The following is a 20,722-nucleotide window of genomic DNA, read 5'->3' as shown; positions in this document are numbered from 1 at the left end:
TACAGCACCCCTGTGGCCTCAGTTTACCCATCCACAGCCACCCATTCAGATACCAGGGAAAGGAAGAAGAAACTTTAATTGCTGCTGAAAAGCGAGACCTCCCTTTGCCATTGTTGACAGTGAGCAAGGCACAGCCGTCCTAGCCCAGGCACTTTCTGCTCCTCCGGGAGGAAGCAGCCCTTCCCCTTGGGGACCCAGCATTGTGGGGGTGAGGGTGCAGGGTGGGGGGCTTCCGACTGGCACAGGCCTATGAGCGCCACAAGACCAGGTTGGCAGGAGGCACGTCGAAGCGCTTGCGGGTGTGGTCGGTATCCCGGCGGTACAGGTAGCCGCAAGTGGGCTTCTGCAAGGTGTAGAAGGGGTTCAGGGAGTTGGAGTACTGGGAGGTGTAGAAATTGAACCTGAGCTTGTCTGGGTTCTGCCCTCTGGGGTCCACCACCACTGGCACATAGGCTGCCGCCAGAGTCTGCTCACGGTCCTGCTTCCACGACAAGGACAGGGGACGGTGTGGAGCCTTCACCTTTTGGCCTGATGGTGTCTTCGGCCCATGACTGGGTACTGAGGATTTCTGTGAGTCCTGGGAGGAAGGAAAGAAGGGGAGAGCTGGGGACTTTGCGAGGGCCAAGGGCAGGAGGGAGGGGGCAGGGGTACTGCTGAGAGGCCCACAGAGCTACCCCTGGAGCCCAGCTCTGCTGGCCCTGGAGCTAGACACTTGCAGGCAGGAGAAAGCCTTCAAGGTCCCCCCACCGGACCTGCTTCTACAGACCTTGGTTTGCTTCTTGGAGACCTCGACCAGCTCAGAGGCTGGGAACCCGGGGTTCATCTCCAACCCCACGCCTGCCCCTTCCCTCTGCATCCGGTCTGTCCACCAATGTCCCCCACATCCTTCTCTCCCTGGCCTCTGCCACCCCTCCGTCAGGCCTCCATCCTCTCTCCTACAAGGTGACTCCAGCTTTCTACCAACTCTTCCTGATTCTTTATTTCTTGCTTTCCCAGCTTGCGCTTCACACTGAATTAGTCTATTGGTTGGCCCCAAAGTCCATAACATCCTACAGAAAACCCTGAATGAACTTTTGGACCAACCCAATATTTTAATGGCCAGAATGTATGGCTTGTCCTCAAAGCATCTTTTGCTGCCCAGAAAATAAAGGCCAAGTCCCCCGCCTGGAAAGACAGGGCTTCCCCAAAACCTGAGTTCCAGCCATCCAGTCTGCCTGTCACTTCTGGTCACACCTGATCCTTCCAGGCATTCTCACCTTAGCTCAGACTGTCCCCCGAGACCAGCCTGGCCTCCCTCCCACCCATCAGGGATACTCTTTCTTACTCAGCCCTCAACCCCTTAAGAGCAACGCTCTCTCACCCTTACCCTTGACATAATAGCCTCCAAAATCCTATTCCTTCTCTTACTCCAGACCAAGACATTGAGCGAACGCTCAATAACTATTGGTTCGACAGAACTGGATTTTAGTAAGGGGTCATTGGCCTTCCAACCAGCCAGCCCTGTTCTAATTTAGAACACTTCTCATTGTTACAGACTGTGTCTCCCACCCAACAATGTCTGCTCCTCATAACCACTCTTGGGTGATTGGGTATGGAGATCCACCCTCCTAGGAGGTCCCTGTTGCAGCCTTTATCTCACGGTACTGACATTTATTTGGTCCTCTGTTGCCACCCTCCTTGACCACCCTGTGACTGAATCATCTTCCTCACCTTTGAACCCCCATACCGTCTCCCAGATCCTGGGTGCCCTCTCACTAGGAATCTTCATAGCTGTGATGGAACAACCCAAAGGCTGAGATCCCTGAGTGTCAGGCAGCTCTGTTGCACTTCCCCAGGCTGCAGTTCTCAAGAAGACCCGTTTCCTGTCTGCAGAGGCCCCAGGGAACTGGGAGGAAACCCCTAGCTGTAGAGCTATTGGAAGTTGAACCCCTGCCATCTGACGAAACCCCCACTACTCAAATCATAATGTACGTTCTGTTGTGTTTAATTTATAAATTATTTGCCCAACTCACACTTGCCCAGGGCTTTTTTCCAAGGCAGTCTCTGCTCCCATAAGTTCCCACCTAGCAATATATGACCTCAGCCTTGCACTTCAAAATTCCTCCTTATCTTCCCACACCAGCAGCTCTCATGGCACCTCCTCCAGAAAGCCTCAGATGCTGTGGCCTCTGCACCCATCTCACCATCCTCTGTGCCTTCAGGCCCTCCTCCTGGGAGGTAGTCCTTTGCTGGGCTGGGACTAGGATGAGGCAAGGCTATGCATTTTCAGGAGGGGCTCATATTCAGACTCATGCAAGGGCACGGTGAGTGCTTCCTTTCAAATATTTTGCGCCCTAGCTCCTGTGCTTGCCTCATCTTATCCCAAATAGTGGTCCTTCCGGGCTCTGGCTAATGTCCCAACAGCCTGTACATGCTCTCAGAGGTCAGCACCACATCCTATTCACCTGGAGAGAGGGGTGCACGAGCGGTCAGCAGCCTTCCCAGACCTGTCCAGGCTCAGCCTTGGGATACAGATGACAAACAGAGGGGCTCACACCGGAAATGAGGTATGAATAGAGATAATCCACAATAATTTTTCACCACTACCCATGAGCATAGCGCCAAACTCTTTCAGTGGATTTCCTCTGAGAATCCTCACATTTACCCTTTAAGGAAGGCATCATTATGAGCCTCATTTATAATTGAGAAAACAGAAGTCAGGAGGGTATTCCCAAGTTTAGGGTCATGTGGCTGGTGAGGAGTTAGGCTGCGATGGGAACCCAGGCCTGGCTGACTCCAAGGGCCAACCCTGTACCCCACAATACATGTCGTGTCCACAGCACTGTGGGGATGGGGCCCGCCAATTCATTTCTGTCCTCATTTCAGCATCTTGCTGCCCCCTTGCTAGATGTGCTGGGAGGCAGGTGAGCAGCTAGGGCGACCCCTCCCTAGTCCCCAGGCTCGCTGGTGAGAGAGGGTGGCCTGATGTCCCCGGTGTGGCAGGGACACTGTGGGGTTTTGAATGCTGGGTTTTGGTTCTGGGTCCTTGGACCTGGCAGAGATAGGGTGACACCCCAGGAGTGTGAGGTTTATTCTATGAATTATCTCTCAGCGCAGCTGAGGATGTGACGTCAGTTGTTCTATCCATTTGTGCTCCTCTTATGCACCAGGCTCTGGGTGTACAAGTGGCAGAGACACTACACATATGAACACAAATATGAAGCCCTGGGGAGCAGTGCTTCTCAGTCTCGGCCCCGTTGGCACTTTAGGCTGGATACATCTGCTGTGGAGCTGCCCTGTGCATCAAAGGATGCTTAGCATCAGCCCTGGCCTCTGCCCACTAGCTGCCAGTAGCACCCCCTGCCAATTGTGACAGCTGAGAACATCTCTCGGTATTGCCAGCTCCTTCCAAGGGCGGTGAGAATCAGTGCTACAGAGTCCATGACAATTTCTCTTTCCTCAGTGTTGAGGCTGAGAGCCTGGAGGTGTAGAATTCTCCTTTCCTGGGGCACACAAGCGGCTCGGGCTTTTCATGTTAAGCACGAATCCGAGGATGTGGGCTTCTGGTCCTCCTGACACGCAGGGAGGCTCAGCCTGTGCCTGTGGAGACAGGGAACTGCACAGACCCTGCGGGGGGCTCTTCCTGCAAGGGGAAGGGCTTGCAACATTCTTTACTAATAGGATCGAGAATCTACCAACTGCCAGCGACTAAGCACTGACCTCTGCGAAAGCCCCAAAGAGCCGTTGTGAGATGTTATTCCCATCTTTCTGGCTTTCCTGGTGGCTCAGACGATAAAGAATCCACCTGCAATGCAGGAGACGTGGGTTCAATCCCTGGGTTGGAAAGATCCCCCGGAGGAGGGCATGGCAACCCACTCCAGTATTCTTGTCTGGAGAATCCCCATGGACAGAGGAGGCTCCTATCTTTCTAACGCAGAAACTGAGGCTTGGAGGACTCTAGGCTTGGTCTAAGCGCACATGGTTAGTGAGAGGTGTGTAAGAATCTTGCAGAAGTTGCACAACCAGTGACCAGTTAGTGCAGGAACCAGGGTTTGAATCCTCCTCTCCTACTCTGCCCCAGCCCAGACCCCGAGTCTCCCGTCAGCTATGCCCCCGCTGCTGCTGCTGCTATACTTGAGACCCTGCTTGGGCGACCCAGGACCCCCAGCACATCCAGGGATGAGGCTCGCACAGGAACTGGGGAGCGAGGGAGGAGGAAGAGAGAAAGGAGGCAGCGGATGGGAAGAGGAGGAGGAAGCCGGGGAGCCCCAGCCTCGTCCCACCCCTCCCGGGGGCCCAGCCAGGTTCCAGGTGACTAAGCTCCGCGCGCTGAGAACACCCCATCCCATGCTCAGCCCAGCACAGCCAGCTCTGGAGGGAGGGTGGGGCCCGACTGCGTACTTTCCAGGTTAACATCTGGTTTCATTTAACCGTCTCCTCCCCTCTCGGGTCCTCCCTGTCAAATGCACATTGTGTGTGAATTTAGAGAAGTGGTTCACCCCTGGGGGCATTTCCGCCCCCACCCCACCCCGGGGGGACATGTGGCAATGCGGGGAGACATTTTCGGTGGTCAGAACTGGGAGGTGCTACTGGTGTCCAGAGGCCAGGGGTGCTGCCAAACTTCCTGCAGGGCACCGGCCTCCCCCGCCACTCCCACAGTGAAGAACCATCAGCTCACAATGCTGAGGTGGAGAGAAAGAGTTTAGAGGTGGAAGGATGGCCCCCATCTCCCCTATCTGGTTTCTGCTGCCTTAAGCCTCCTAGTCTTCCCGTTCCGCAGGGGGCAATGAAGTTTACAGGGCAAGGAGAGGGTCCCACCAGCCCTTTCGCTCCCTGCTGAATCGCACTCCCCTGTTTTCACTTGGGTTTTGAGTTAAGAGCCAAAAGAAGGAATCTGACCCCCTCCTTCCATGACCCCCACACCCACAGGCAGACCCACCCAGGCTTTTTAGATATATCATGTGTACATCTGTCCCTTACACCCGGACCGAGAATGGGGAAGAGGGAGACTTCAGGGCGGCACTTTCTGAGTAAGGCAAGAAGACGTCATATGTGAGATGAAGTTCAATACTTCAGGCCCCTCTTCTGGCCCCCGGCCCATCTGCTGGCCTAGTCTGTGCCTGACATGCATGCCACCATTTGCACCTCCCTTTTTCGTGGAAGGCCTTGTGCCCTGTCAAAATGCAAATAGCACTGGGTGAGGCAGCTGGTGAAGCCTCCCAGGGCACCTGATGCTGGAAATATGCCAGGGCTTTGGAGTTTTAAGGTCTAAGCTCAGAACCTGACTCTGCCCTTACAGATCGGGCATCCTTGGGCAAGTCACTGAACCTCTTTGAGCTTGACTTGCCTCATCTGCAAAATGGGGCTAATAAGGCTATCTACTGCACAGCTTGTGGAGGGGGCACCATGAGTTGTGGGAGCTGTAAAAGAAAGTGGTAATTATCATCAGCCCCGCCCAGAAGTTACACAGAGGCGTCACACATGCTAGAAGCTTTATGAGCACTTACTTGTCTTCAGCGAGGGGACGGGGACTCTGAAGGGAGTCAGTGAAGAAGCCAAGTGGGGGGGCCTCGGCTTCCTCAGGAAGCCTTTACCACCCACTGGATACCTGTTCTTCCGGTAATTTATTCATTTTTGGCTACACCACGCAGCGTGCAGAATCTTAGTCCTCCAGCCAGGGATCGAACTCATGCGCCGGCAGTGGAAGCTCAGAGTCCTAACCCCCGGACCACCAGGGGAGTCTCTGTGGTAATTTAGCACACACTCTGCCTGTTTTTCCATCTACGAAGGACAACAGAGACTCTATCTCATAGGGTTACTATGAGTTAATGAGATACTCTCCTTAAGGCGCCTGGACGTCTTTAGCCCTCAGCAAATGTTGACCAGCATTATTACTTATTACAAGTGTGCCTAGGAGGTAGGGCCATGCAAACTAACGGTCCAGGAAGCCTCTCAGGGAAGTGAAAGGGCAGAGAGCAAAGGAGCTGAGTGGTGGTCACCTGCCCTCCCCCACCCAGGGAGACAAGGACAGCTCCACAGCTGGGGAACAGGAATCGGGCAGTGTCTCACTGGCACCTAAACCTCTGGTAAGAGTCCCTCAGCTCCCAGCTGCACAGGTGGGCTGGCCTGGGGCCTTCACACTCCTTCCTGCCAATCAAACCTCTTGCCACTTTGGGCTGCCCTGATCCTACACCATGATGTCATCCCACCTGGAACATCCTTGACCAGTGCCTTCCTTGGTGGTGAGATGGAACTTCTGGCGGCCAAGGGCTCCAGAGGTATTCAGGGACTCTTGGGAGGGTACTGGGACACCAAGTCAGGAGAACTTGTATGGGGCTGGGGGCATTGTGACACCTCTTTGACAACATAATTCCTTCTGTCTTCCTAAGGAGATACAGGGGCAGGGCTGGGGGCAGAAGTTTCAAGGTCTGGATGGTTCTTCCAGCCTTAATACCTCATCACTCTGCAATCCCTTCTTCCCATGGTGCCCAGGACTGGTGAGCTATGGGTAGTGGGGTGAGTGGAGAGTGGAGGACATCGTTCTGTTTATTCAGGTAACTTGGGGAGTCCTAATGTTCCCCCAGCCCCACAAAAGGTCACAAGAAATCACTGGCATGGAAGAAATATAACCAGCTAACTCTCTATTCTTTCTTCCTCTCTATCTGCCTTCTCAAGAATAGGAATGAAGGATGATGGATGAATGGATGGATGGATGAATGGATGGATGGATGGATAGATGGATGGATGGATGGATGGATGGATGGGTGGATGGATGGATGGGTGGGTGGGTGGATGGATGGGTGGGTGGATGGATGGATGGGTGGATGGGTGGGTGGATGGGTGGATGGATGGGTGGGTGGGTGGATGGATGGGTGGGTGGGTGGGTGGGTGGGTGGGTGGATGGATGGATGGGTGGATGGATGGGTGGGTGGGTGGGTGGATGGATGGATGGGTGGGTGGGAGGGTGGATGGATGGATGGATGGATGGATGGATAGATGGATGGATAGATGGATGGATGGATAGGTGGATGGATGGATGGGTGTGTGGATGGATGGATGGATGGATGGATGGATGGATGGATGGGTGGGTGGATGGATGGACGGATGGATGGACAGAGGAGTAGGAGAGCAGAGTGGGAGGTGGATGGATGTGAGTAGGTGGATAGACGACGGATGAGCAGACCCTCCTGATTGGAGCCCTGGTCACCTTCTTAGTCTCATTGCTTGCTATCTTTTCCCTCAGTCTGTGCAGCAGTTACTTTCTTAACACGCCCTGCTCTCTCCCTTCTAAGTCTTTGTATTTGCTGTTCCCTTTCCTAAACCACTTCAAACAAGGGGTTAGGAGATGAAGGGATGGATGGATGAGTGAGTAGACAGGTGGTTAAGTGGGGTGGCCACGGGTGAGTGGATGGGAAGATGGTCCATGTGGATAGATGGTGGGTTGTTGTATAGTGGATGAGACTGCAGGCTCAAAGCCAGACTTTATGAGCGTGAATCCTGGCTCTACCATTTTACTAGTTGTGTAACCTTGGGCAAGTATAAATAACTGACCTCTCTGTACTTCTGCTTACTCATCTGTAAAATGGTTGGACTAAAGGTCCCTAACTACTAATAACAGAGTAGGGCAAAGCACTTAGGACAGTGCCTGGCACAGAGGAAGCACTCAATAAATACTAGCTATTATTGGACTTCCTGGTCCAGTGGTTAAAACTCTGTGCTTCCAACGCAGAGGGCATGAGTTCGATCCCTGGTTGGGGATCTAAGATCCACATTACGCATGATGTGACCAAAAAATAAATAAACAAATAAAACTGGCTGTTATTATGTGTGGGTGGGTAACTGTATTGAGGGGTAGGTGGCTGAATGAGCTGTCCTCTTGCCATCTTCAAAACCAGATGTCTTCCCTGACACACCTCCTTCGGGTCCCACTTCCGCAACATCAGACTTCCAGGAAGTGTCAGAAATGCCCCATGTCGGACTGCCCTGAGCTTCTCCCTGGGTCAGTGAGGAGGAAAGGAGGGGGCCCAGCGTGAGGGAGGCAGAACAGCTGGTGACTTCCTGCCCTCGGCCCACTGGCCAGGGCTGGGCCCAGCCCAGTTTCCTTCCTGGCACTGTCAGCACTGCCTGTTGAGTATGGTGTAGACTTAGACGCCCCCAGGCGGAGTGGGAGTTGGGGTGTTAATGACTTGTACGCTGTGCTCAGATCTCACACCCTAATGGTAATGACCCCTAATTTCTGGAGAGGATGGGAGGGACCAAGAAGGGAGGCAGGCAGGGAGGAGCGGGGAAGAAGGGCAGCCCTGGCGGAGCCTCTGATCTGGGATCTCCAAGGCTCTGGGCAGATGGTATCTTGCTTGGGAGATGGTGGGGAGGAGGGCCTGCTGCATGGTCAGTGCTGAGTCATATTGTTATTATCGTTTCTAAGCCCCAGACAGCACTGAGTCAGTCCTGCCTCCTGGAAGCCCACTCTTTCTGACTTCTCTGCCACACCCCCAGCATGAGCTCATTTTATTCCTCATCATAATTCCTGGAAGGTAAGGAGGGTGATCTGTACCCCATGGCACTCAGTGGGTGTTTGGGAATGATGGGGAGAGCTGGTGACATGCCAGGCTGACTTGTGGAGCCCAAGAAGACCCCCACCCCTTGCCACACACACCTGTCCTCTGTCCCTCTGTCCCTCCTGCCCTCTTTGCTGTTGCAATGCAGACATGTGGCTTTCAGGGTCCTGCTACGGTCTCGCTTTAAGAAGCCTACTTATTCAAACATCCTCTTTCCACTCCTCTTTGTCTGCTGTGTGATTTGCACAAATTACTTAACCTCTCTGATCCTTATTTGAGTTTCCTTTGTTGGACTTCAAGTACAAACAACTGAGCTATTCTTACAGCTCACATCAGGTGCCTTATCACCACTGGTCTATGAAGTCCTCCTCTCTTGTTATATTAATTTTCCCTCTTTATCTCCAGTCTCCAACCACACTCTCCACCCACGCCCACCAGAGGCAGCTATTCTAATGTTCTTAATAAGTATCTTCTTGTTCAAATGTGTTTTCAAAATACATATTGTTTTGTGTGCAGGTCATGTTCATTTATATAAGTGGTTTTGTGTGTTCTAGATCTCATTCTGTTGTTTACTTTGATCTCTACCTTCTGTTTTTAAGATCCATCCGTGTTGCTGCATAAGCCTCATTCCTTCCTTCCTTCCAAAGCCTTTCCTCCCAGGTGTCTCCTACTCCCCATTTGCACAAACAGCACGGCAATAACATCACATCCACATGCCTTTATGGACCAGAGTGAAAGTTTCTTTGGGGCCTACTCCTAATAGAGAATTGACTGGTCACAGGGTATGAGTAGATGTCATTTGCGGCTTCCCTGAAGACTCACTGGTAAAGAAACTGCCTGCCAATGCAGGAGACTCGGGTTCGATCCTTGGGTCAGGGAAGATCCCCTGGAAAAGGAAATGGCAACTCATTCCACTATTCTTGTCTGCAGAATTCCATGGACAGAGGAGCCTGGCGAGCTACAGTCCATGGGGTCACAAAAGAGTTGGACATGACTTAGCAACTAAACAATAGATGTCATTTGAAGTCTTTTTCCCTCCATCCACAAAATGGATGTATTGTCCTCTTCCTTTGTAGAGCTGGCTTGGTGGTAGTGGGTTGGGACTTCCCTGGTGGTCCAGTGGTTAGGAGGACTCCACACTTCCACTGCTGGGGGCACGGGTTTGATCCCTGGTCAGGAAACTAAGCTCCCATGTTCCATGTGGTGTGGCCACAAAATAAGTGAAAAAAAAATTTTTTTAAGATGGTGTTGGGTTAATGCACCTAGTCCACTTGGCCCTGTGCCTCACACAGCAAAGATGCTCAGTGAATGGTAGATGCAGCTGCTATTACTTTCAGGTCTCAGGAAGAGAGGGAGAGACAAGATGGACCCACAAGAGGCTGCATGGAAACACACCCAGGGCTCAAGGTCCCCATTCAAGTGTTGGTCTTCAGAACACGTGAAAAGTGTACAGGGCTCTGCTGATTCCTAGAGGGTAGGGGATGGATCCTGAAGGCTAGAGGCAGAGCACAGAGCTGGTGCAGAGGAGATGGCCACGCCCTGGGGAAATACTCCCTGCATCCAGTGCTCACCTCTCTTTCCCCGGAGCGCCCCCTGCACAAGAGGCACCAGAGATCCCCGTGCGCTGTTCTGCCTGCACTCTGCCAGCCAAGGAACACATTGATCAGATGGGAAACTACACCTGAGTGTTGGAGCGCACCGTGTGACTTTACAGGGCTTGCCAGGTGACTCGGTGGTAAAGAATCCGCCTGCCAGTCCAGGGGCCACAGGAAAAGCAGTTTTGATCCCTGGGTCAAGAAGACCCCCTGGAGCAGGGCATGGAACCCACTGCAGTATTTTTGTCGGGATAATCCCGTGGACAGAGGAGACTGGTGGGCTACAGTCCATGGAGTCGCAGAGTCGTATATGACTAGGGGACTGAGTGTGAGCATCCCACTTTACAGATGGAGAGACTGAGGCTCAGGAAGCCTGGATGGTCTCACAGGAGGTTCAGTTCAGTTCAGTCACTCAGTTGTGTCTGACTCTGCGACCCCATGAATTGCAGCACGCCAGCCCTCCCTGTCCATCACCAATTCCTGGGGTTTACTCAGACTCACGTCCATCGAGTCGGTGATGCCATCCAGCCATCTCATCCTCTGTCGTCTCCTTCTCCTCCTGCCCCCAATCCCAGCATTAGGGTCTTTTCCAGTGAGTCAACTCTTTGCCTGAGGTGGCCAAAGTATTGGAGTTTCAGATTCAGCATCAGTCCTTCCAATGAACACCCAGGACTGATCTCCTTTAGGATGGACTGGCTGGATCTTCTTGCAGTCCAAGGGGCTCTCAAGAGTCTTCTCCAACACCACAGTTCAAAAGCATCCATTCTTTGGCGCTCAGCTTTCTTCACAGTCCAACTCTCACATCCATACATGACTACTGGAAAAGCCATAGCCTTGACTAGATGGACCTTTGTTGGCAAAGCAATGTCTCTGCTTTTCAATATGCTCTCTAGGTGGGTCATAACAGGAGGTTAGTGGCACTGAGACCCACATCTCCATGCTGGCCCCCATCCAGTGTTCTTTCTTTAAAAAAAGGAAAAATACATTCCATGCTAAACTATGTTCTTTGGGACTTCTCTGGTGGTTCAGTGGTTTAAAAACATCTGCCTTCCAATGCAGATTCGATCCCTGGTTGGGAAACTAAGATCCCACATGCCGTGGGGCATCTAACTAAGCTCGTGTACCCCAACTAGGGCACCTGCGAGCCACAACTAGAGAAAGCTCTCTCACCGTAACAAAGAACCCGCATGGCCAATATTAAAAAATAGTGTTCTTTATTATTTGTAGAATTTTAAGTTAAGACAAATGATCTACCAACAAAGGACATTACTGAAAAGTAAAAGCCCCACCTGTCATCCTAGTACTCCCCACCTGCTCGCTGCCCCAACTACCCCCACACTCCCAGTCAGCTCCACAGTCTTGGTCCCTGCGAACCCCTGGCTGTTCATTCACAAATACACCTTATCTACCTATAGTCACAATCTATATGAGATTTGGGTTTTTGTTTTTGTACTAAATAATCTCTCTTTTTTAAATATACACACATGATTTCAGATGGTAGGATGTGTTTTACAATGGAATATTTTTGCCTGGCTTTTGAACCTAACCTTGTAAACACCTACCCCGCCCTGTCTCCTAGGCCCCCATGGAATTTTCCTTCTTGAGGTTCTTTGTTGAATGGGTACTGCTCTTGTGCAGCCTCTCAAGGCCTCTGTTCTGTCTGTTCTGTTCAGCATGTCCATGCCCAAAGTCAAGGCAGGGAACTGGGGTGAGAGCATGCAGGTACTAAGTACCCACCATGAGTCAGACTCTGCTGGGTATTTTAACTCTCTATCTCATTGAATCTCATAACCACCTACATTAATAGCCCCTGTTTTACAGATGAACAAACTGAGGCTCAGAGAGGTGGTATCTCAGCCAAGGTCACACCCTTTCTAAACAACAGAGTCAGGATTCAAACCTATTCCCCAGCAAGGATCTTTCCCATCCTGCTACGGTCCCTCCCACAGAGCCCACGGTTACCAAGGGAAATGCGTCCCTTCCCAGCACCCTCAAACACACCACTTCCCACTCAGGGCTGGATCTTGGATCTTCATACTCTCAGGCACCAGGTACTGACCTTGACCACCTTCTCAGGATTTAGGAGTCCACGTTAGCCAGGCTTCCTCTTAGCCTAACCACATTTCCTGGCACCTGCCCAGCCCAGAGGAAGGCTGGGGTTGGGAGAGGGGGTGGGTGGAGACTGAAGCCCACTCCACCCTGCAGGCTGAAGGGAACAGTGTCAGGAGCTGGTATGGTAGAAGGCATCTCCAGCCTGGAGCAGTGGTGGGACGAGGTGATCCACAGCTCAGTGGATATGGGAATTGGCATGATGGGAGTTTTGACTTTTGCCCTTGCAGAGCTCACCACAGAGACCTGGGGTGGGGATGAGGTGACTCTTGGTGTCTCTCAGCCTGCCCTTCCCGCACTCAGAGCGCACTCCCCCAGCCAGGAGCATTTGGCTTTGTTGGAGGGGAGACCACCATTTTGACAAAGGCCCGGCTGGGTCTCTGGGGAGACTGCACCTACCGGGCCCCCATCCCACCCCACATTCCAGAACTGGCCAGGAAAGTCGGCTCTTGGAGGTGACTAAGTAACTGCCAAGCCAAGATTTAATTACAGGATTGGGCTTTTGGCTGTTTGGAGGGGAGCCTGTTATTTGGCTGTTTCTTTTCCTGGGGGACCAGGTGTGAGATGTCATCATTAGATGGAGTGGGGCTACAACAGGGGGCTGAGCTGGACAGAGAATCAAGCCCCGAGCCTGCCCCAGGGAACCCAGCCTCTCAAGTTGTCAGAAACGGGCCCCCACCTCTCCACGCACCAACATGGAAAAGGAATCTGGGTAAAATGGGGGGGTAGGGGGCAGGGAGAGCCCTGCTGTCTACTCTACAGCCTCAAGCCCTTCTGGGTGTTCATGCGTCACCCTGGTTCCCCCCTTTCCTCTACCCCCAACCAAGGCTAACCCCTAAGGCAAAGGGACCAGAAGGGGAAGAAATGAGCGAACACTTGAGGAGTGGCCCCTGGGTGCCAGGCCCTGTGCTGGCACTTCACATCTGTTATCTTATTTAATCTTCCTAATGACCCTCAGAGAGGGTACTGTTATTACTCCCATGTTACAGATGAGGAAGCGAGCTCAGAGTTGTTTTTATCTCCCTATATGCAAGCTGTTTACCATGCCCTTCCCTTCTTCCTAAGAAGTGTCCCACAAACTAACAACTTTTTCATTTTCTATCCCCAGCACACGTGTCCAAATCCCCTCCTGCTTATGTCAATTAACCAAATGATTAAGCAATTAACTGATCAATTACACAGCCTCCCATAGTCCCTCAGCCTACTCTTTCTCCTTCTCCTGGTCTTTCATCCAGCTGCTAAAGATCCTTACAAACAGCTGTTACCACCAGTTACCCTTGCCTGCTCCATCACCTAGTAACCACCAACTCTAAGCCTGAACTTCTCAAACTATAACATGCTCCTGACTTACCTGGGAGTCTTGTTATATAACTTACTCATTTTGCAGTACAGCAGAAACTAACAACATTTTAAATCAACTATACTGCAATAGAATTTTTTTTTAAAAACTGCTTAAATTACACTCTCAAAAAAATATACTGCAGATCTTCTGCTGGGTACCTTAATGCAACAGCTCACTGAATCTCATAATGATTTTAAATTAACATCTAATTTTACAGATGAGCAAGTGGACATCTCGAGAGGTTGCTCAACATCTGGAGTGGAGCCAGAGATCCTATATTTCTAGTAAAATCCCAGGTGATGCAGAGGCTGGTTTGTGGTGGGTCCATTTGTTGTTGCTCAGTTACTAAGTCATGTCTGACTCTTTTGTGATCCCATGGACTGTAGCCTGCCTGGCCCCTCTGTCTGTGGGATTTCCCAGGCAAGAATACTGGAGTGGGTTGCCATTTCCTTCTCCAGGGGATCTTTCCAACCCAGGGATCAAACCTGAGTCTCCCGATTTGCGGGCAGATTCTTTACCACTGAGCTACCAGGGAAGCCCCATGGTGCTTCTAAACTAAACTCTCCTGCTGAGTTATTTTTTATTTTTTAACAGCAAATATATTTCCCACGGTTTGAAAATTAGAAAGTGTAAAACAGCATTCAGTGAGAATTCTCCCTCCCACTCTCTTTGCCCTATTCCCACCACGTCCCCCTAGTAACCACTTTTACTAGTTTCTTAGGTTATCTTTCCTTAGTGTCTTTGTGCGAATACAAGCAAATAAGATTATACACAGTGAAAGTGAAGTCCGCTCAGTCGTGTCCGACTCTTTGTGACCCCCATGGATGGTAGCCTACCAGGCTCTGCCATCCATGGGATTTTCCCAGCAAGAGTACTGGAGTGGGTTGCCATTTCCTTCTCCAGGGGATCTTCCCAACCCAGGGATGGAACCCGGGTCTCCTGCACTGCAGACAGACGCTTTGTCGTCTGAGCTACCTATCCTGCCCCAAATGGTAACACATACACACACACACACACACACACAGTTTTGTCAACAGTTTATCCGTTTATCTGGTAGAAAACTGGACACAGTCGGCTGACTCACTCATTTTTAGAGTTGCATGATTATTCCATTGTGTGATTATGCCATCATTTATTTAACCAGTCATCTTTAACTGGACAATCTGGGTTGTTTCTGCCTTTTTAAGCCCGTCACACCCTGGCTGACCTTGCTGTGACCTCTCTTCCATCTCCCAGTTCCTAGTTCCACCACCCTGAGCCCTTGCAGAGGTCTTCGCCCTTCCTGCCTGCCCTCCTCAGATCCTCCAGCCCACCCTGTTTTCTCCTACTCTGAATCTCTGTTAATCCCATTGTTAGTCTCCCCCTGTTCACTTACCTCCCCACCCTTCACCTCTCCACGTGTCTCTCACTGTCTCCCCAAAAAGACTAAAGCCACTTGAACTCAGGAACCATGTCTCTGATTTCTCTGGATCCTTCATAGTCCAGAGCTGGGCACACAGATGTTCTCAAGATTATTTATAGGAACTTCCCTGGTGGTCCAGTGGCTAAGACTCCGAGCTCCCAATGCAAGGGGCTCAGGTTCAATCCCTGGTCAGGGAACGAGATTCACATGCCACAACTAAGACCCGCTGCAGCCAAATAAATAAATACTTAAAAAGAAGACTATTATTTATATGGTGGAAGTTGCGTATGAATGGAATTGCTGGATGGTGACTCTCCTGGGGATGGTTCAGGGTGTAAGAGCCTAGGAGCTACCCAAGGCGGGAGGTCTCCAAGAAGGAAGCCCCTATCTCGTGCCTGAGTATCTGGAGCACTTGACTGGGTTGTGATGATGTCCAGGGCAGGATGCGGTATCAGGAGTCCCCTTGCGCCCTTCCCGAGTGGCCAGTGGGAGGAGCCATGATGCAGAGGTGGGGGTGGAGGGGTGGATCCTGTGGGTATGTGTGGATGCCCCTCCAGTCTCTGTCAACATCCTTGTCATCCTTCAGAGGCCAGCTCAAGCCTCAGTTCTTCCAAGAAGCCTTCCTGGACCTCATGCTATTCTCCCCTCCTCTGAATTCCTGCTGTGTATGGATCACTGGCAGCAGTCACTGTTCTGTACTTAAGTCATCGTGGTCTGCCACCTTGAATCATGTAAACCCAGTTCCCTGATGAGACCTCAAGACCCTGCAAGGTAGAAATAAGACTTCGATAACTATCTTCTAGCTCCAGTTACCTCAAACCTTCAGCACAGCAACAGGCAACTGGGAAGCCTCCACAAATACTCTGAACAGGAACTGGCTCCTGCAGTGCCCTGGGAGTGGGTGGCGTAGGACAAGGTTGACCACAGACATGTCACCAATCAAAAACATTTGGGGAACACTATCTTTAAAGATGCTTTGTCCCCCAATTTGTTCCTCAATCCCTCTTCTCTTGGTGGGAAAACGATGACTGAGGGCCCCTCTCATCCTGTCCCTTGACACTGGAGTGGACTTTTCAAAAATGCCACTGTCGTGAAAAACAAGAGCCAGAGGATTTGCCCTAAATTACGAGATTAAACAAATATGACCAGCAAATGCAATGGGTGAGTCTTTAAAAATAAAAATTATTTGGCTGTGCCAGGTCTTAGTTGCGGCATGAGGGATCTTCGTTTCGGAATGTGGGACATTTTAGTTCTGGCAAGCAAACTCTTAGTTGCAGCTTGTGGAATTAAGTTCCCTGAACAGGAATTGAACCTGGGCCCCCGTGCACTGGGAGCAGGAAGTCTTAGCCAGTGGACCACCAGGGAAGTCCCACAGTGTGTGAATCCTGATTGAATTGCAGGTTGGAAAACAAATAAAAAACTAAAATGACACCTTGGGGGATAATTGGGAAATTTTTTAATGGGGAGTATACTTTAGATATTCATAGTGTATCGATTGATGTTAAATTTCTGGTGTGTGATAACTGCATTGTGGTCATTACGGAGAATGTCCTTAATCTTAGGCAACGGATACTGAAGTAGTGGTCAGGGTGGGGAGATGTGCCATACCCACACCTATGAACCGTCAGCAAAATGAAAATGAAGTGTGTGTGTGCATGCGGGTGGTCATTTTACTGTTTCAGTGTTTTCAAAATGAAAAGTTTGGAGGGGAAAGGTTTGTGGTAAAAGAGGGGAGCCATTCCAACTGTCTGGGAGAAAGAGGAGGGGAAATGCAGCTGGGGGTTCTGATGGAGTAGCTCAGAGGAAGCACTTCGACTCTGTGACTCGAATACCACCCCCCCCCCACACACACACACACTAGCCTTCTACCCATGGTCCCCTGAAAGCATTCAAATCTAACCTCCCCACCCCACCCCCATGGCCTAACTCTCTGAATCTTCCACACAGTGTCTCAGGTCCTCATCTGATGGGACCTCCCCTGGTGGAAGGCCACCCCCTGGCCGAGCTAGAATAGCGTCTTAAGGTGCACCTGAAGCATCTTAAAGATGCACAGCTCAACTCCCTGGAGAATGAACTGAACCTCCGTGGGCTTGACCCACCAGAAGTTTTTAAAAATTACATTCACTTAGAGGGTGAAGGAGTAGGCGATGGCACCCCACTCCAGTACTCTTGCCTGGAAAATCCCATGGATGGAGGAGCCTGGTGGGCTGCAGTCCATAGGGTCGCAAAGAGTCAGACACAACTAAGCAACTTCCCTTTCACTTTTCACTTTCATGCATTGGAGAAGGAAATGGCAACCCACTCCAGTGTTCTTGCCTGGAGAATCCCAGGGACAGGGGAGCCTGGTGGGCTGCCATCTATGGGGTCGCACAGAGTTGGACACAACTGAAGTGACTTAGCCGCAGCAGCAGCAACAAAGAATGAAAGGGAACCCTTGGACACTGTTGGTGGGAATGTAAACTGGTGAAGCCACTATGGAAAACAGTATGGAGGTTCTCAAAAAAATAAAAATAGAACTACTATGTGATGCAGCAATATCACTCTTAGGTATATACCTGAAAAAAATGAAAAAAAAACAGTTTCAAAGATATACATACCCCAGTGTTCACAAAAGCATTATTTACAATAGGCAAGACACAGAGACAGCCTAGTCTATCAACTGATAAATGGATAAAGAAGATACTTTATTTATAAGTATACATAGAAGTATATATACATTATACACACAATGGAATACTTTTGTTGTTGTTTAGTTGCTTAGTTGTGTCTGACTCTTGTGTGACCCCATGGACTGTCACCCATCAAACTCCTCTGTCCATGGGATTTTTCCAGGCAAGAATACTGGAGCGAGTTGCCATTTCCTTCTCTAGGGTATCTTCCCTGACCCAGGGATTGAACTTGTGTCTCCTGCATCATAGGCAAATTCTTCACCACTGAGCCACCAGTCAGCCATAAAAAGAATGAAAACTTACCATTTGCCACAGCATAGAAGGACCTAGAGAGTATTATGCTTATAAAGTCAGACAGAAAGCAAACACTAAATGTTTTCACTTGTGGAATCTAAAAAATCAAGCGAATGAATGTAAGAAACCAGAAACAGACCCACAGACACAGAGAACAAAACTATTAATAGTTGGGGGGGGTGGATAGTGGAGAAGGAAGGAGCGAAGGACAAAATAGGAGTAGAGAATTAAGAGGCACAAACTGCTATGGATAAAATAAGCTGCAGGACCTATTGTACAGCACAGGGAATATAGCCGATATTTTATGACAATTTTAAATGGTATATAATCTATAAAAATATTAAATCACTATGTTGTACACCTGAAAATAATACAATGTTGTGATTCAACTGTATTTCGATTAATATTCACAACTTCACAGAAAAAATAAAGAATTTGATGTAAAAAAAAAACGCACCGAGATTTAGCCATCCTGCATTCTCTTTGGAGCTTGTCAACGAGGATATTTTCCACCCTAGTCATCAGATTGGGACACTAATTTATTGCTTTTATTTATCGCTTTTCCCTTTTTTTCCTATGGGCATTTCCTTACAGGCATGGATGATTCCCGCCCACTCTTCCAGGGCCTCTGGGAGCCATCTGCCTGCGCGCTGAGGCCAGCAGCCGCCCCAGTGCTGGACGCACGAGTTGTTTCCCAAGTTCTGGACTGTCCTGGTCGCGAACCGCCTTGGAAGCGGGGACCCGGCCCGCCCCTCCCTCCCTCGGGGGGAGGGGCGGAGGAGGAGGCCCGGGAGGCGGCCGCGGGGAGGGGGTGGGTCGTCCCCGCGCTGGGCGTGGGCTGGGCGAGGTTCCCCGGCCCACCGGGACCCGCCAACAATGGCCGGTTGTGGAAGGAGGCGGCAGGAATGCAGCCGGGGGAGTCGGGCGGCGGGGCGGCGGCGGCCGCGGGGCGGGGCCGGGGCGCAGCGGCAGCCTCTTACCTGTCCAGGTAGCTCGCATTTCTCGGAGAGCGGCGGCGCCCCCAGCACCTGTCGCCCGGTGCGCGGGCCGGGAGGACGGCGCGCGGCATGGCCTGGTAGAGGCCCCCGGGGAGACGGTGTGGAGTCCAGTCCGGAGCAGGGCAGGCGAGGGAGGGACGGTCCTCCCCCAGCGCCCGCGCGGCCGGCGGCAGCATGAAAAAGAACCCGGGCACTTTCAGCAAACTCTTCGGCAAGAAACATGCCAACCCGCCCGCCACCTCCCTCTACGCCACGAACCCCCCCTGGATCTTCACCCAGGAGGCCCCGGAGGAGGGGACCCGGGGCTTCGGTGAGTGCGCCCGGGAGCGGAGCGCGCGGGGGCCTGCGCGTGGTCCCGCACCCCAAGGGCGGCGCTCTGCCCGGGCTCTGGGTGATCCGCGGCCGCGAGGGCGGGAGACGCGCCAGCGCGGAGGGGAAGCAACGCGTTTGAACCTGTGCGCTGGCCGGGCAGGAGCCTTCGGCAAAGGGAGGTCTCTGGGAAAAGGAAGGAGGGGCCCCTCCCCACCGCAAGGTCAGAGATCTTTGATGGGGAGGCCGCATCTGATCCTTGTCCCTCTCCCGAGGTGTTTGTTTTCCCTCCTCCGAGGAAGTTATGTTTGCTTTATTGTTGCCAGAAAGGCTTCCCGGGGTTTGCGAAACCCTCCCTCACCCTTCCCCCAGCAGTTCTGTTGAGTCTGAAGCCTTGCCTGGATCTGAGGACTTGGAGATGGTCCCTTCAACCCCTACTCTTTCCGCTTCCTCCGTTCCCCCTCTCCCAGTTCCCAGCCGGCCTCGCCTGGCCTGGCGTTGCAGGCAGTGAAGGAGCTGCTATCTGGGTGCCCACACACCCGCCTCTACCCTAAGGAGGCCCAGAGCCACTGCTGCCAGCAGGATAGCAGGCTGTGCCAGTCACCCAGTCTCTTTCTGGGATCACAGGCCCTTGTCAGGTCAACGACGGGTGCCTATGAATGAAGCCTCCCTTGACTGCCAGCCGCCCTTGGCCCCTGAATCAGGTTGATGTGTCTGCAGGTATTTGAAACCATCATACCTGCCCTGCCTTTGGGCTCTGCCTGTGGGTCATCTGATCACTGCATCTTTCTGCAATTTGTACCTTCTATAACTGAGAGAGAATCTAGTCGGGTGAGGCCAGGAATTCACTTCTTGTGTCTGATCTGAGGTTCTGGGCCCAAGGAGGGTCACCCATCGCTGCTTTAGCTCACCTGCCTTCATTGTCACCCCATTACCTTCACTGACCTTTATGGCCACAGTGTGGGGACCCCCAGAGGATGTCACAGCCTCAGCCCCTGCTCTTGGATTCAGTTTAGTCCCCAGGTTTATCAGGAGCAGGACACAAGACACCCGGACAGGAGAGGGCAAATGAGACATCGCCTCTCTCTGACCCAAGGATCTCCAGCTGGCTGGTGAACAGAGATGACCAAATGCCGTTTAGCCCTTTCTGAGCCTTTGCTATAAAAGAGTAAGTGCAAAAGGAACAGAGAGGTGACCTCTGATTGGAACTAGCATGTGAGCTGAGAGAGAAGGGCACCCAGCATTTCCAGAGCAAACAGCAGGAGCAAAGGTAGGAGGGCCAGGGCAGTTTGGAGGCAGGGCTTAGGAACTTAGCAAACACATGTGTCCTGCCAAGTACAACTCTAAGGTCTAAACACCTCTCCTCACCTGAATCCCAAACATTTATTGACCCCTTCTTAGGTGCAAGGTACCATTCGAAAGTCCTCCTGTTGTTGACTTGTTTAATCCTCATCCAGCCTGTGATGT

The 20,722-nt window shown here is 51.6% G+C and overlaps 1 protein-coding gene across 2 annotated transcripts; it reads right to left on the bottom strand.

The window, feature by feature from the left end:
* Nucleotides 1–50: 50 nt before the first annotated feature.
* Nucleotides 51–19,744, bottom strand: CIMIP3 (ciliary microtubule inner protein 3). Of its 2 annotated transcripts, XM_069564454.1 has the most exons (3): nucleotides 18,929–19,744; nucleotides 521–577; nucleotides 51–343 (listed from the first exon to the last, which is right to left on the bottom strand). In XM_069564454.1, exons 1-3 carry the CDS (start codon nucleotides 19,505–19,507, stop codon nucleotides 248–250), a joined length of 732 nt encoding a protein of 243 aa, XP_069420555.1. In that variant the 5' UTR covers nucleotides 19,508–19,744; the 3' UTR covers nucleotides 51–247. The 2 variants fall into 2 exon arrangements, with proteins under 2 accessions (XP_069420555.1, XP_069420553.1); XM_069564452.1 differs by having other exon boundaries at nucleotides 51–577; nucleotides 18,929–19,656.
* Nucleotides 19,745–20,722: the final 978 nt, after the last annotated feature.

Source organism: Ovis canadensis, chromosome 20, assembly GCF_042477335.2.
Source record: "Ovis canadensis isolate MfBH-ARS-UI-01 breed Bighorn chromosome 20, ARS-UI_OviCan_v2, whole genome shotgun sequence".
In the NCBI taxonomy this organism is placed as follows: domain Eukaryota; kingdom Metazoa; phylum Chordata; class Mammalia; order Artiodactyla; family Bovidae; genus Ovis; species Ovis canadensis.
This window is presented reverse-complemented; position numbering and strand designations above follow the sequence as displayed.